This window comes from Apis dorsata, unplaced genomic scaffold (genome assembly GCF_000469605.1).
Source record: "Apis dorsata unplaced genomic scaffold, Apis dorsata 1.3 scaffold_177, whole genome shotgun sequence".
Lineage (NCBI taxonomy): Eukaryota > Metazoa > Arthropoda > Insecta > Hymenoptera > Apidae > Apis > Apis dorsata.
Window position 1 is genome coordinate 232,924 of NW_006263464.1, and position 16,687 is coordinate 249,610.

Sequence of the window (16,687 nt, forward strand, 5' to 3'; positions counted from 1 at the left end):
AGCTGCAAGTAACCTAGCGATTCTTGCATCGAGTTATCCGCTCGAAAAAAACTTCCTGCGCGACGCCATGTTGTCCCAAAGCGGATGCTATTTATGATAAATAAGAGATATTTTCGTGTTATAAAAATGAATCCATTAGCGGCAGATGCGCCCATTCCGATGCGTTGTAAAAAAGGTGAAAGAAAAAAGAAAGAAAGAGAGCACGATAATAAATGATAACGAGGATTCGGTCGAAAGGGTTGCCAAGAAGGAGATGCCGCTTCGTATAAATTGACGAAGCGTCGTTTCACATTAATTCTCGTTCGCTAGTCCCATCAAAGTTGTCCCTGGACAACGATACGCATAGAGTACAATGTCCCCGTGGTGATTTTTGTATAAGTGAACATAAAGTATCCCCTCCTTTTTTCCACCGATGCTGTACACATCCATCAATTGCCCGTGTCTCGATTTTAAGCGAGGATAAAAATGCGAAGAAGAAAAAAAAAAAAAGAAAGAAAGAAAGAAAAGAAAAAAAAAAGTGAAAAATAAAAGAGAGTATATACATATTATTAAGAAAAGTGTCCGCTTTAGATTTCGTAAATGTCAAACTTACTGCCAGCTGAGTGTAACAAAGAAATAAAAAAAAAAAGTATAAAGATCTATTTGCGTGAGCCGGTAATAAAGACGACGTGTGTCGTCATTGTTGCAATGTACCGGAAACGCATAATCATTCATGCAATAAACTGTGTGCCCGAAACGAATAAATGAAAAAAAAAAAAAAATAATAATGAATCACGAGGAGCGAGTCTCTGCTGATGTTGTGTCTAAGTTTCTTCCACGTTGATTTTCCTTTCCCTGAGAATTTCTTTTTATATTTTCCAAATAGCAGCAGGAGATGGTTAAACTTTTATCATAAAGAGAATAAAAATTGCGGTTGCTCAAGGCCACTGAACCACCGTTCTTTACTCGTTCATTGATGTCTTCTGTGATATTTATGCTGTTTAAAAAAAAAAAAGAAGCTTAGCACCTTTCCTTGGTAATTATTTTTTTCTTTTCTTTTTTTTTTATATATATATATAGATTGTGGAAGCAAGGATCGTATTTAGAATAATTTACGGGAGGAATGGCCTTGAGTAGCCGACATTTTTAGCTTGGAAAGCCTCGTTTAGATCAATGAAAAGAGTGTCTTGAATTCAAGTTTACGTTTATAGAAGTTGCTCGAGTTGTTTGAATTGAAACAACCTGGTTTCAAATAACGAATGTTTAATAATTTCTGCCAATATAATTGAACATGAAGCATTATCAAATTTTAATGCTATATTTTCAATAGTTCTATCTTATACTCTAATCTAAAATAAAACGTTCATATATCATTAAAATAACTTAAAATTATTTAAATTCAAGAGACTTGAAATCAAATGAATTAATTAACATTGAGGCTTGACGTAAGGTGCTCGGGTAAAAGATAAAAAATCATGTTTTTTAAAATCAGATAAAATTTATATTTATCATCAAGAATATTCATAAAGTAGGAATTTTATTAATCGTCTAAAATTATAATCGTCTTTCGCGGGGAAGATGATCATATAACTTAAAGCTGTGACCACGTTTAAAAATAACATTGTACTTGTTCATCGTTAACAATCGATCATCGAATAGTGTGTGACGCCTCAGATATACGTCATCAATGGATGGCTTCGTCACACGAAAAAAAAATATATATATATGTATATATACATACAAACATGTTGGTCGATGTGACTACAATTACTCGGATAGCCAAGCAACTGCACCAGCGCACTTCCGCTTGCAATATTACCTTTTGATCAATTTTCGGTTTGCTGGCACACGTTTAAATGTGACTTTTGGCAACGTAGTTCCAAGATTCGAAATCGTGTTCCAAGACATTTCACGCCGCGTATTTCATAATGTTAATGTGATCACTCATCGCTCGAACTATCCGAGTATTATTATTTATACGCATATATGATACAAACTTGAGATAGTTTATTCGATACAAAAGCTATACGATTTATTATCAACACGAGTAAATGCATATGAACGATTTGTTTCTAAAACAAGTCATGGAAAAACTGGATTGACTTTTTAACGAATAAAAATAAAAAATATTTGATTTCTTGATAATCATGTAGGAACCGGAATGTTCGATTTGTTCGTTCATATAACAATCTTCAGAGCTATGTAACAAGCTGCAGATGTTGCAGTCAATTTAATATCCTGTGCTTATATTGAGACACAGAGTTTTTGGATGACGAAAGCTCGAGGTAATTCATAACAGAGTGACAATGACAATAATTCTGTTCATCCTTGGTAATGGAAGAACGTGAATATATGTGCGTACACTGGATTTATCGGTAAAATACATGTACAGTATTACGTGGAAATTGTAGTTAAATTACAGACTTCTTCTTTCTCTATACTTATAGTTTTATTTAAAATCGATTCTTAGCCTATTCAAAGTTTTTCCTCGCAATATTATATTTAAATATATTTATAAATATATTTCATTTTAAAATTATTTAACAGCCATATTATATATCTGTTTATAATTTTTTTTTCATTGTCATATAATCAATGATTAATTCATATAAATATTTTCATATTTAGAAACATATAAGAAATGTTTACAAATGAATAGCTTCTTGATGGCAGTAATATGCTCATTCATACTTCTAAATATGTAGCCTTACATATTCTATATTTTAGAATAGGAAAATATTAACAATTTATTTATATTATTATTCATTTTTATATTTATATAACGAGTTTTTTTATATGTTAATATTAATTTTGAACAGATTTATATAACAAAGATTATATATCATTCTTTCCTGTAATACTGTACTTGTAATTAAAAATAGAAGTGAAAAACATTTGGATTATTTTTGGAAAATTCTGATGCCTATGGCTGAAAGATTTAGTATAATTGACGTTCATTCGCCAGATTTTCGTGTATTTTATGCCATAGTAAATCTGAAGATCCTTGCATTTCCCAAATGTTTAATAAGAGCAATCGAATCTTTATGATTCAGCAGCATGATGGTTCGCGTATTGAAGTGCTTTTTTGCTATTTTCAACAAATTCCTAAAATAAAAATAGATAGAAATGAAAATCGCGAATAAAAATATAATGTAATACAAAAAAAAAAAAATCAAATTGAAAATAAAAGTTAATCACCATCAATCCACGGCTCATGAAGTAAGGCCTATTGATGCCATCATTCTTCTCGCAGTCTTCGCAGAAACAAATGAATATCGTATCTATGATCATCTATAAAAAAAAAAAATAAATAAATTTCACAATTATACATTGTTTTATATAATTAGAATTAAAATTCGAGAGAATTAAAGATAAAGAAAGTTCTCAAATTTGTCTTTAATTTAATTTCAAGTCATATTAAATTATATTTTACATTATTATTATTACTTTTAAAAATTTTATTTAAAAAATTACCTCATAGATAGAAATAAAGCAATGCGCCACTATGAAAGCAAAAACTCCAGCCAATGCAATTGGTATCCATGGATAATGGAGTCCTTCTTTCTTCTAAACACAAAATAAAATTAACAAATCTACGTTAATAAAATAAAAGATTATGAATGAACATCGATATACCTGAATTAAATAAATTCCTGAAACAACTGTTAACGTAACTACTAATACTTTTCCTAAAAATAGGACAAAATCTCCAACACTATTAATAGCTGCAACTCTTAATATATTGCTGGACAAAACTTGGAAAGCCTTTTTACCCCCTCTACAAAAATTACATCCATATATTGCTGAAAAAAAAAATTAATAAAATATATCAATAAGATTTAAGAAAATTTATTAAATATTTATCAAAAAAGAAAAGTATTATTATTAAATTTTATGTACAATACCTGTTTCGATATAAGCGTTCCTGGTGAGAAACTTTAAAACGCATTCGAAAAGCCAGAAACAACAATGGCAGCACCATAATATTACTCGTACGAGATCATTATCGTAATGTTTCAGACGATTTTGCACGAATAAAATAATAGCTCTTATCAATCGAACTATACCAATAATCAGTGCACCAAATGCGACCGTGCCCAAGTGATATCGTGTGAGATAGCAAAAACCACGAGCAACTGGTAGAGAGAGTTGGTTCTTGTTTCTGTTCAAACAAATTTTTTAATGAGATATACGATTTTTGCACGATTAGAATTGGTTTCTATCGAGAATATATTCTACGAAATCACATTTTCCTTTCTTATTTTTTTTTTGAAACTTATTATCGTAATTATTTTTGGTTTATCAGGCACTATATATTTTATTAAAATTATTATAATGAACAATTTAATTTAAGAAAGATTTAAATCTAAAAGTCTAAGACTTCTCATCATCAAAATGATGATTGATTAAAATTTGATAAAATCGTTTTCAATATGATTTTTAAAATCTAAAAATATCATATTTTTTTACGATAAAAATCTTAGTAATAAAAAAATAATAATTTTTTAAATTGTTCATTATACATTATACATTATATATTCCTTATAATTTAATTGCACTATAAAGATCTTAATGGAAATATCAAGTCTATTTATATTTAGTCAAATACAAATGGATAAAAAAAAAAGAACACGGAAATTTCCATTGTATAATCAGATAGAGGACAGTTCATGTGTGAGCCATAATATCGATCATTGTGTCACCTGGTGAAGAACCAACGTGCAACAGCGAGGGCAACAACCATATGCTGGCAGCCTAGAAGGAATTCACAGGTGACGAAGAAGAAAAAGATATTGTACCATCTACTTGCCTGCAAAATATTACCTTTCTATTATTTCTGTTTTTATAAAATTTTAATTCATAATCACTTACAATCACAATGCTATCTTTCCGGAAATGGATGTGATTCTTCTTGTTCTTATAAATATTTCCTGCGCTTTCTATCCAAAGCATGCAATAAATCCAGGCACATACAGTGATACCGATCAAGAGATAAGTCTGAAAAGTAATTTTATATGTTTTAAATATTCTTTTGAATTAATTAATTCTAGAAGATTCAAAAAAAAAAAATAATATCAATAAAAATGATTTAAAATCATTTTTCCATTAAATTGAAAATAAAATTTAGAAAGGTAATACTTTTCTTTATTTATATTACTTTTGTTATCGAAGAAATTCTTGTTATGAAAGAGAAATATATTAATAGAGTGGACAGTTTTCACTAATAAATTATATTTTTTCCTTTCTATACATTTTTAAAATATTTATTATTGTTATTTACTTGACTCGGATAAATTTTGATTAATAACTTTTGTTACATGGTTGAAAAATCGCTTTAATAACCTATATAAATGATTAATTTGAATATGCCACGAGACAATTTTGAATTTATGTGATTTTCTATATATTTCTCTTTGGAGATATTTTATCAAAATAACTGTCTATTTTACAATAACTATAATACTATAAAAAATAATTATAGTACTATGTTATGAAAGATATATTATAGCAGTGATAAAAGAATAAAAGATTCAACGTTTGATGGAATTTTTATTTTTAGCATTAGAATTTAGTATCTTCCAAGATTCCTTAAACCATTTTTCCAATAATATTCGATTACAACGCCAGGCAATATTCTATTTCTTTGTCACGTGTCACGAGAATTCAAAGAAGAAAAGAATGAAATAAAAATTGATAGAAATATGAAGTACCAGTTTTCATAACATAGAATGGCAATAAAATCGTACACGTAAGATAAAGATAAGAAAATACAGTATATAAAAATAATAAATACAAATATATTTTATGTATACGAAGAAGAGAAAAAATCTTATCAACAGCTTTGGATTCGTCGATGTGCTACGAATTTATCAAGAAAATATCTCAGGTGGACAAAAATGTTGTCTCGCCTCTGTGTATACTAGTCTTATCAAATATTTACGTATATAGGCTGGAGAAGGAGGACTGGCATTGCGTAAACAGCTTTTCCTGCTTCACGGAACAGTTGCATTACGAGAGCGATTCTTTTTCTCATCACTAAAACGATCAAAAGTGTGATGACCTGTAAATTATGTCAAATCAATTACATTAATATTGTTATTTAATATTTTTAGGTTTTAAAATTACGAATGAAAGATTTTTAAATTTACTTTGAATAGAATCTTAAATAATAATCATTAATTTATTTCGAATTTTTTCAGAATAATATTTTAAATTTATATGAAAAAATATTTCTTAATGCACAAAGTATCTCAAATTTTTTAATCATTATGGGCAAAATGTTATCTTATATAAATTTTCAAAGATTGAGGAAAAAGTTGATATTTATCTAATTCGTAAGTTTACTAATTGGAATTTTAAAATTAATAAAAATTTAATAAAAAATGCAATTTTTAATATATCTTTTGAATAATATTTCAATACATTTTAAAATAATTATAAATGGACAAAAAATAAAATTTAGAATCGAAATAACAATATTTCTTACCGTAATAACAGTCAATATGATTGCATAAATGAAGTAAGACTGTTCACTCGAGTCTTCTTCTGTTATTTTGTGTGCTTCTACCGCTTTTTTTTCTGCATACCAGGCTAACCTGTAGAAACAATATTTTTCATTCAAAATCTATCGAATAATACAATTTTCAATGAATTTTCTTCATCAGAAGTAACGAACTTAATCGCCATATACTCTATCTATTTCTAAATAAATCTAAAAGATAATTGAAAATAAATAAATCTTACCAGAGATACGTTGAACCACCGATGCAAGCTAGAATAACACCAATTAGGACCATGTAAACGACCCATTGTACTAAATAACGGAAGGCAATCAAAATAGCCACTGAAATGCCTAAAGATGAATTTAAGAAAAATGAGTTTCTTAAGAAAGAAATTTTAATAAGAAATAAGAAATAAGAAAAAATGAAACTTGTACCTAAAGCGATCAGCAATAAGTAAACGATCTCCCTCCAAGCGACAGTAAGATCTCTGCAAGCCTCCTGAAAAGTGAATTTATTTTTGTGAAAATATTTCAGAAAATTAATTTAAGGCTAAGAGATGAAGTTGGATAAAGTTTTTTAGAATTGTTCTTATTAAGTTCACGTAAGTTCTTTAATTTATCTAATACAGAGATTACATTTCTTATATTAATTTTCCCATTGGAAGTTTAAATAATTCGATATTTATTCCATGTTAAAAAAATTAATGTTTAATTAATAATTAATGATATAAAATTTAATTTTTATTAATTTAATTTTTAATTTTGTTCAAATAAGAAATGTACAGACCTTGTAAAAATTATCCAAACCGAGCTTATTAATCAAAGAAGTGATTGTTTCAGATATATCCTTAGGCACACAACGGTTCAGGAATACCATATGTCTAAAATATAAGGAATAAAAATCATGTGAAAATAATTTTAAAAATATTATCTTAATTTATTATTTTGCTATTTATTTTTAATTGTGCAATACATTTAAAAGGTAATTTTACTTTATAGTTCTAATAAAATTTTTACTATTTTAATGAATAATTTTTTTTACAATTAAAAAAAATGGAGGAATATTAATCAAATTTCAATTTTTTTTCTAATATTACTATTCATTTTTATTTTTATAGTTTTGTTAACCAAAAAATGTAAATTTGCATAAATATTCACAATCTAACAAAAAGTTTCATTCTTCAAATCTGAAGTGTTATTAATTTTTTAATGCATATTTAAATTTAAATGAATGAATAATGAATTCTTTGGAAATAAAAAATTATTAAAGAGGACTTTCCAAATAAAGGAATAAAAAAAAAATCTTATATTCTAACTGCATAAAAAAAAAAATTTAATAAAATTTTGACAAAACGAGATCATTTTTAGACAACTTTTCTTAAATGATGATCAATATTCCTTCACATTTCATTATATAAATCATGAAATACTAACTGATCGGTGCAATTGTTTGTGCATTCGCGTTTTTTCACACCGCTTCCATCCATGGTGATCTTCAAGTACCTGTGGGAAATGAATAATGAATGAGCAAACGGATGTTAACGAACGACCACAGCGAAAAGTGTCTCTGAAAATTGGAAAGTCACCATTCGGTATGTATTTTCCATCCTGTATCGAATTTATATGCAACGTTCACGCTAATTAACCGCATTATTTCACACAGCTAAGTTCCCCGTCGAGATTTTATATAGGATAATAAACGAGGCCGTGGGTGAAAAAAGATGGGACAGAATAGACTCGATAAGGATTAGTTCTGATTTTAATTATAAATAGATTCGAATATAATATAGATTAAGTACGAATTTTTATATAATATTTATACGTATTTTGAAAAAAAAATGAAATAGAACAAATCCTCACTTTTAGATTAATGAACTAAGATAAAATAAAACATTTAATTGCTTATAACTTAATAAACAAGCCTCAATCGATATTTTATTTGTCTTGATTTTTTTTTAAAATTAGATCATCAAAGATGGTATGTTTCAGAAATACATTGTTATCTGTATTAATTAGTAACAATCTTATAAAATTTTTTACATTGCGTTTTGTTTTAGATTTAAAAGAGATTTACTTATTGAACCTAATTCCATCACTAATCGAGGAATGCATATCTATAATTTCACGTATTTGTGTGCTCGAAACACCATCGCGACACCTCGCGGCCGAGGAATTATTAATATCGTTAGCGGATCCTATTGTCGTGAACTTGTTTCATTCATTTGGCCGTCGACATGGAATATTGAATCCGGCATTGTTGTCGGGGTTATGAAGTTCGATGTTAATGCGCCGACGAATTATTAATCCTTTGGGAACGATGGCTCTCTACGTAAAGGTTTGGATATCGTGAATGTATCCACCAGGCAGTGGTATGCGCGGATATTTCGATAGATTGTTGTTGCTACTATAGATATTATCGTTAATGTTTATGAGGATAGAATGGATTGGAAATCAGTGGTGAGTAGTTGATATTAATTTCGATTGTCGTGTAAGAATGTGTTTTCTATGAATGGAAAAATAATTCGTATATAATTGTAGATTTTTATGGCGTAATTTTTTTTTTTTATAAAACAGGTTGAAATTAAAGTTTCGTTGATAAACAGGATAAAAAAATCCTCTTTTTCTATCGTCTCTGCAAAGCGATCAGTATTTGTGTTGATTAAAATTTGTGTTGAGAATTAATTATGAAAAATTAATATAAAATAATTATTTAAAGTAAAAGAATTATAAGTGGTTTATTTTAATATTCTATTATTTGGAATAAATAATTTAGATACATATAATTTATTTTATTTTGAAAAAGAAAAATTTCGTAAATTATAAAATTTAATTACATGAATAATAAAATTTAAATCTTAATTTTTATATAATGGATGAAAATATTTTCATTCTATTAAAAATTAATAACCATAAAAAATATCAATAACTACATTATTAATAAATATTATCTGTTTTTTTTATAGTTTCTTATAATTTATTCCTGCAATGAGAAATATCATATTAAAATTTTAGATGCTGGAAAAATTCCAAATTTGATCAAGTTTTCTACATCCTCTTTTGAACAGTGAATGGATCCAACCATTAATGTCTTTATCGAAAATATGAGACTCTTGCAGTATGATAGCATATATGCATAACCGGTGTTTCATTCATATGGATTCTTCGATATTTAAACGAAAAGTACTATAATTCGTACAATAATGTCATTTTTTAAATTTATGAAAATCATTTATATATTTTTTATCATTATTATTATCATTATTATCATTATTATAAAGAATAAATCTCAAACATGTGTAACATAATAAACTTTCAAATAATTTTAAATGATCTATCGAAAATCGTAATGATTTTAAATAAGATTAAGAAATAGCATATTTTATGATTTTTCTATGTTTTTCATTTCAAGAAATAAAAATTTAGATATTTATTCCCATAAATTTGTGAAATCTTTTTTCTTTTAAAGTAAAAGGGTAGGACGAATCGAATACAAGAAAATTCTTAATTAATGAAATAAATAATTGTGTTAAGTTTCTTTTAAATTAACAAGTATACCATCATGTTTCTTTCTGCCCTCTTTTAACTAAAATAAAACATTTTTTTTTTACTTTCCAATTTATATTGAAATATTTTAACTTCATTATAAGTTTCTTCAAATCAATAGGAGAAGTCTCAAACAAGATAATAAAAACTATATAGTTTTCATTTATATTTTCAAATATAGATAAAAGATATTTTAATTATCCTTATACGACATCGAAATTCCAGATAAACGAAACACCCTGTATATTTGTATCATCGAAGCTCCAGGCTGTAAGCCATTTTGTAGAAAGCGTGCCGACGTTTCGCCATTGCGGCTAACTTCATTATCCCCGGGTATCAGTGGATCCCTTGACACCTGATGAAGTTAGCCGCACCAGTGACGACACGTCGCCGTAACACTGTTTCCAAAAGAACAAATCCAATAATGGTATACTTCCTTCTTTCCTTTCTTTTTTTTTTTCCCTCCTTTACCATCATTCAGATCACATTTCGCGTCACACACGTCACATATATCGATCATCGAACAGGGATTATAAGTTATAATACTTACGGATTCTTCGTGTTGTCACCATTCTTATTATCCGGGCATTGGAATTCGGGATGAGACGGAGTGACACGGCCGCAAACATTCCCGCAGTCATCGTAGCCATTTATAATGCGGTAAACGTCTCCTTTCTGAACAACGATGCTCAACAGGAAACCCTGTGCAACAAGAAAACGTTGTGTGCATTTTCCACCGGTATTGTGTGTTTCGATCGTGTGGAAACGAAATTTAAGAGAAAAAGAGAATAGAAGATATACATATACACACATACATACATATATATATGTTATAGATAGATAAACGTACAAAACCGATGATCAGACCGATCAGAATGATCAAAGTGAGGATATCAGTGCAGGATCGATCGGTGACGAAAATCTGGTCCGAGTGCCTCGACGACATCCCTTCGTTTTCCGGTGTCTGAAACGGAAAGCATACGAGGATCGTGACTGTTTTACCGAAAATCGTGTCAAGCTTCACTTTTTTCCCCCCTCCCAGGTAAAAAGTTGTAATATCTGTTGGCAAACAGGTAAATCAAATTCCAGGTGAATGTAAGTTTTCCGGTTTCACTTCTGGTTATAATAAAATGTTTAAATGGTGAATTATCTTTTTTTATATTATATAAATATATGTGAAAATTTAATATCTATTAGATGAATTTTTGTGGATATAAAAACGAGACATAAAAATTACCTCAATAATAATTTTTATTAATTTAATAATAAGAATTATTCAAGAATACGTTTCGCTGAAGAATTGTTTAATTTTAATTTAATTTTAATATAGAAAAATAGCTTGTTTTTGTTAAAATAATCTTTTAAAAATATAATTAAAAATTCTTCGTTTTCTTATTTAATTTTCACATAATTACAATTGATCAATGGTGGATTATCGAAAATGGGTAATTTTTGAATAGATGAATTGATTGATAATTCAAAAATCAGAAATGAAGATATCTGTTTATCTAACCTTGTTTCTCTTTTCGAATTGATTAAATTTTTATATCTCATCAAAAAAAATTGTTTAATTTTACAAAAATTTCATAATTAAAAAAATAATATATGCATTTTTATTAAAATTAGAATATTTTTATAGAGATATAATTAAATTGAAAAGAATTTATGAATTACAAAAAAGTTAAAAATAGGTTAAATTTGATTTTCTAATGAATGAAATGAAAATTAATAATAATGAAATAAAAATTTATTTTATAATTTTAATTCTTAAATATATAGTACACTTTCATTTAATAACTATGCATATATTCAAATATATATATTTCAAATATATGAATATAACAGATTTAATAATATAATAATAATTTATTACATAATAATATAAATAGAATTATTATATATATTATTACATTGAAATACATTAGAAATTCTTATAATTAACAAAGTAAATAATTTATTATATTCATAATTAGTTTACTATTGTTTATATATTACATATATATTTTAATTATTTGGCAGCAGATATTTAAAAAAATATCATCCATTTCAAAATTGAATTTAATATTTTTACACATATATTTCTATGACAAATATTCAAAAAATCTTCTATTAACATTTCATATAATATTAAATTTAATATTTTACATTTTCATTTTCATTCTCATTTTTCTCATATTCCTATTTTTATGTATAGTCTTATCACCAAATAATTCCAAATCAGTTTTCCATTATCCTATAACTTCTAAAAAAAATGTTTCATTACATTCAAAAATCATCCATTTCACAGTTAAATTCAACGTTTTTACATATAAATCCCTTTTTTTTCTTCCTCTCCCTCGGATATATACAAAAGTTTCCATTCAAAAATCAGAGAACAGAGGGGAAAAAGTGTGGGATCGATCAATCGAACGCGAGAAACGTCTTTCCCCGTAACGATCGAAAGCGTGAAATCTATTGGCCGCGGTCAGCATTCCGGTAAATTTTCAGCTCGGTGAAATCGAGCGTGGTTAAACGCTTTCAGTGAGAATCCGCGTCGTTTCAACGGCACAACGGGAGTAACAGGGGGAGTAACCCTGTTACAAGTCGAACGATCGTGCACCACCCCTAAATTAATTAGACTGTTCGACGGTGACCTTGCATTAGCGTGCCGTCCGTAATTAAATCCGCCCTCTTACACTCTTGGTCCGTCTTATTAAAGGCGCGCCATTCCCATTGATAACATCATCTGATGAGATACTCCTATACCACACCGTCAACATTTCTTATTTATACCTCGTTCTCGTCATTAATTGCGATTCTCTCTGGGGCAAACCGCTTTCATATTCGAGTGAAAATTTCGTGGTTTATGTTAATTTAATAAGGGGATATATTGTTACGATTATTTTTTCGTTGGAGGATGCGATTAGCGCATTACATTCTTATTGTAATATGCTTTGGAAAATAATTATCGATAATTCACGAGAGTTTTATTATATTTATTCGTTGTATATATTCTTTATAACTTCGATTTTTCTTCGAATTATTTTTTTCGAATTGGCGTGTATTTAATAATAAGTAGAATGAATTTTTAGATATTAAATAATATTATTCTGTTGCTTATATCGTGTTGTTAAATCTTGACTATGTTCATTTCATAAGTTGATAGAAAAGAAATCAGTCATTTTGTATTTCTTTTCTAGAATAGTTCTCTGAGAGATAGATTTGATATTTATAGTAATTTATTCTCTTTCATACAAATATTTTATAATATTAATTCTCAAAAAAATAACATGTATTTTTAAATGTAAAACAGTTAAAATTTGAAAAAATATTTTTTCTTTTTAAAAATCAAAGAAAACAAATTTTATCTTAATTTTTTTGTAAATTAATTGTTCATTTATATATATATATATTTCTTAGTTCTTTTGATTTATTCCAAAATTCTATTCCAAAAATGTTTTCATTTTAGAGTGTTTTCATTCATGATAAAAAGTGTTAATTTTATTTTAATTATATAATTAATGTTACGAAATATTGGATATATTTTCTTCTCATAGGAATATTACAAATTTTCACAATTTTTCTAAAATATAAGTTCAAATATAAACAATTATTTTTTCTCTTTGATTTATTTAACTTTTCCTTGTTACTACTTTTCGGTTTTCTTCTCGAGTTGATTAAGCTTTTACGTTTCATTAAAGGATTGTTTAATTTTTAAAAAATTTATGCTTTTGTTAAAAGCAAAAAGCTAGGAATTATCTAACTTGTAATTTACGTTGACCTAATTTCTAAAAATCTCACTATGTGATTTACTTAATTTATAATTTTTATTATACTAGATGACCTCATGTAACGGGATGTGAATTCATTTTAACAAATTTTATCGTATTACAAATAAAAATTTTTTTTTAAATAATAAAAAAAGATAGAATGTCTTATGAAAAACATCTTTTTAAAAATTTAAGAAATAATAATTATTGTAAACGAATGATTTAGTGATGGGATATTATGAATATAGTAATAAAAGATTTGTCAATTATTATAAAAAATTATTTTTTAAAATTTATTTTAGTGTGTTTCAACAAAGTATAATTATATAATTTGTATAATATCTACAATTTGTAATTTTATCTTTTAGGATTTAAAAATTATATTAAAAATTTGATTTTTCCAAATATTAAAATATATTTATGAATACATTTTCAACTATTATAAATAAATATAATTCTTTTAAAAATATTTTCTAAATAGAGAAAATAATTGTCATCAATTATGAATAGTAATAGAATCTCACAAAGTATAATTTTTATATTGAAATAATGGAATGGTAATTATAATATTCTTGAGTACATATTAAAATTAATTTTATTTCTAATCGGTATAAGTTAAAAAAGATGGAAAATTCATGCCATTTGTGGTTTTATAATAAGTTACACATTGGTTAAACATTCAAAAGTAAGAGGTGAGAAAATAAATTCTTTTTATTAATTTGTTAGAAAATTCGTCGTGTAGCTAATTGTATCAGTTATTGTATTGAAATTTCATAATTTTTTCAAAAGATAAATTGAATAACTTTTTTGATAGGAGATCAAAATATCGATGTTTTTATAAAATTTTGGTTCTTTTTAAATAGATATGTTTTATTTCTTTTTTAAATTACTTCGTTCGTTTAATTCTTTCAATGAATTTTGATCAAATCAATCATGGAATCTCGCTTTGTTGAATAAAATTTCATCTACACTTTATTTTAATGATGTTAAATTTGAAATATTTTATATTATATTTATCATTATATTTAATCAAAATTTTATTATATTTAATTATATTATATTTAATTGTATTATATTTAATCAAAATAATATATAGCTTTTTCTTTTTCTTTTTAATTTCGTTATTTCAGAATAACTTTATTATTTCAGAAAAATTTTCAACATATTTTTAATCGAATATTTATATCTAAAATACGATATACGTATATGAATATTTCGATATAATTTCTATATAATTTTGAGAACACAATCCAACATAATTAACAATGTTATAATAATGTAATAATAATGTTATAACAATTTTCTATTTTCATAATTACGTAAAATGATGTTTGTGTAAACAAGAATATACATATTCATGATCGGTCAATAATTTGTTAAAATATTATTATACGTAAAGCAGACATTAAAATTTATTGATTGTGAAAAGTCAGACAAATATCTGATTGACGTTGAAATAAATATTTTAAAATGCATGAATAATAATATTTTAAAAGAAATAAATAATATTTAAATAAAATCATAGAAAAAATGCAGGATAGGCTTATTATCTTATAGGATTATGGATTCAATATTTTGAATTATTGACCAATGCAAGAAATCAGAGATTTTAATATGCTTTCAATTATTATCCATGATTTAGAAATTTAGAAATTATATTCAATGCAATAATTAAAATGAATAAAATCAAAAGAAATAATAAAATTTTTTTTATATCATAAAAATTTATTTTCATATATTCTTTTATATTCTACAGAGCATTCCTGAATATATATATTCCTCAAATATCTTTAAAAAAATCGATTATAAAGGGCAACAAATACAAGAATTGATATATGTGTCAGTCAGACATATACAAAATATTTTATATATATTTTCTATATAAAGGGAAAATATATATTATTAGATTTTTATATATATTTTATATTACGGGAATAATATTAATACAAGATCGTTAATATCTTTGCAAAATTTCTGAAGAAGAAAAATATAAAAGTTAGTTAAAAATGTCGGCTTGGTTTTATTTATTTAATTACAAGCAATTTAAGTTTGTGTTTAATATGAAGTGGAGATAGATCGAAATAGCTCAGCGATGCATTAATAGAAATAGAGTTTTTTGATTTTATATTCATCTCGTATTATATAACACAACTTTAAATTGTTTATAATTTAATAAATAAATTTCAACCGACATTCTTATGCACTAATTTTTGTTGTGATTTCTATGATGCATTCTCCAAAGTTTCCCACAAATATATTAATATCCTACATATTTTATACATTATATTTTTGTATTTTTCAGGTCACGTGATTATCAATAAAAGAATCAATATATATATCAAATTCCAAATAAATAAGATGATAAATTTTTTGTTTCTGACAACATATAAGAGATGTCAGTATAAAAAAAAGTAAGTATATTTTTAATATACTATTATATTACAAATACAAGACCAAATGTAATTAAATCAAATGTTAATTAAAAAATATGTAATTATTATTTGTAAATTATATTCAATAAACGTTATTTTTCAATAATAAATGAGTTTTTTATTTAAAAAACATTTATTCCTAATCCTATATTCCTTCCAATCCTTTAGATTTAAGTAAAATTAATTTAGATTAAAAAATGATTCTTACAAACATAAAAATTTCGCAAAATAAATATGTGAAAGGTAAGTATAAGGTAAGTATAAGGTAAGTATAAGGTAAGTATAATTTCCATTTTGAATTGTATTTTTTTTATAAAAAAGTTTATTTACATAAATTGGTTTGTTTATTTACATTTCCAATATTTATTTACATAAAATTTTCGAAATATTCGAAAGCTTTTAAAGCCTTGGCGTTAAATTTTCGGTTTGTATATAAACATTGGTCTGTTTATTTACATTTTCAATGTTTATTTACATTCTCG

The 16,687-nt window shown here is 25.8% G+C and overlaps 1 protein-coding gene across 1 annotated transcript; it reads right to left on the reverse strand.

The window, feature by feature from the left end:
* Window positions 1-2,855: 2,855 nt before the first annotated feature.
* On the reverse strand, window positions 2,856-11,089 carry LOC102675502 (choline transporter-like protein 1). The gene is made up of 15 exons (XM_006614429.2): window positions 10,875-11,089; window positions 10,575-10,726; window positions 7,916-7,984; window positions 7,269-7,362; window positions 6,917-6,980; window positions 6,724-6,832; window positions 6,467-6,575; window positions 5,921-6,040; window positions 4,852-4,977; window positions 4,683-4,789; window positions 3,885-4,141; window positions 3,616-3,782; window positions 3,454-3,543; window positions 3,178-3,270; window positions 2,856-3,084 (listed from the first exon to the last, which is right to left on the reverse strand). Exons 1-15 carry the CDS (start codon window positions 10,968-10,970, stop codon window positions 3,022-3,024), a joined length of 1,716 nt encoding a protein of 571 aa, XP_006614492.1. The 5' UTR covers window positions 10,971-11,089; the 3' UTR covers window positions 2,856-3,021.
* Window positions 11,090-16,687: the final 5,598 nt, after the last annotated feature.

Excerpts from the sequence above, each read along its gene's own strand:
- LOC102675502 (XM_006614429.2), bottom strand. The coding sequence starts at position 10,970 with ATGTCGTCGAGGCACTCGGACCAGATTTTCGTCACCGATCGATCCTGC. Across the intron at positions 3,544-3,615 it reads CAGGAATTTATTTAATTCAG|AAAGAAGGACTCCATTATCC; the intron begins GTATATCGATGT and ends TGTGTTTAGAAG. Across the intron at positions 3,085-3,177 it reads TCATGAGCCGTGGATTGATG|GAATTTGTTGAAAATAGCAA; the intron begins GTGATTAACTTT and ends TTTTTATTTTAG.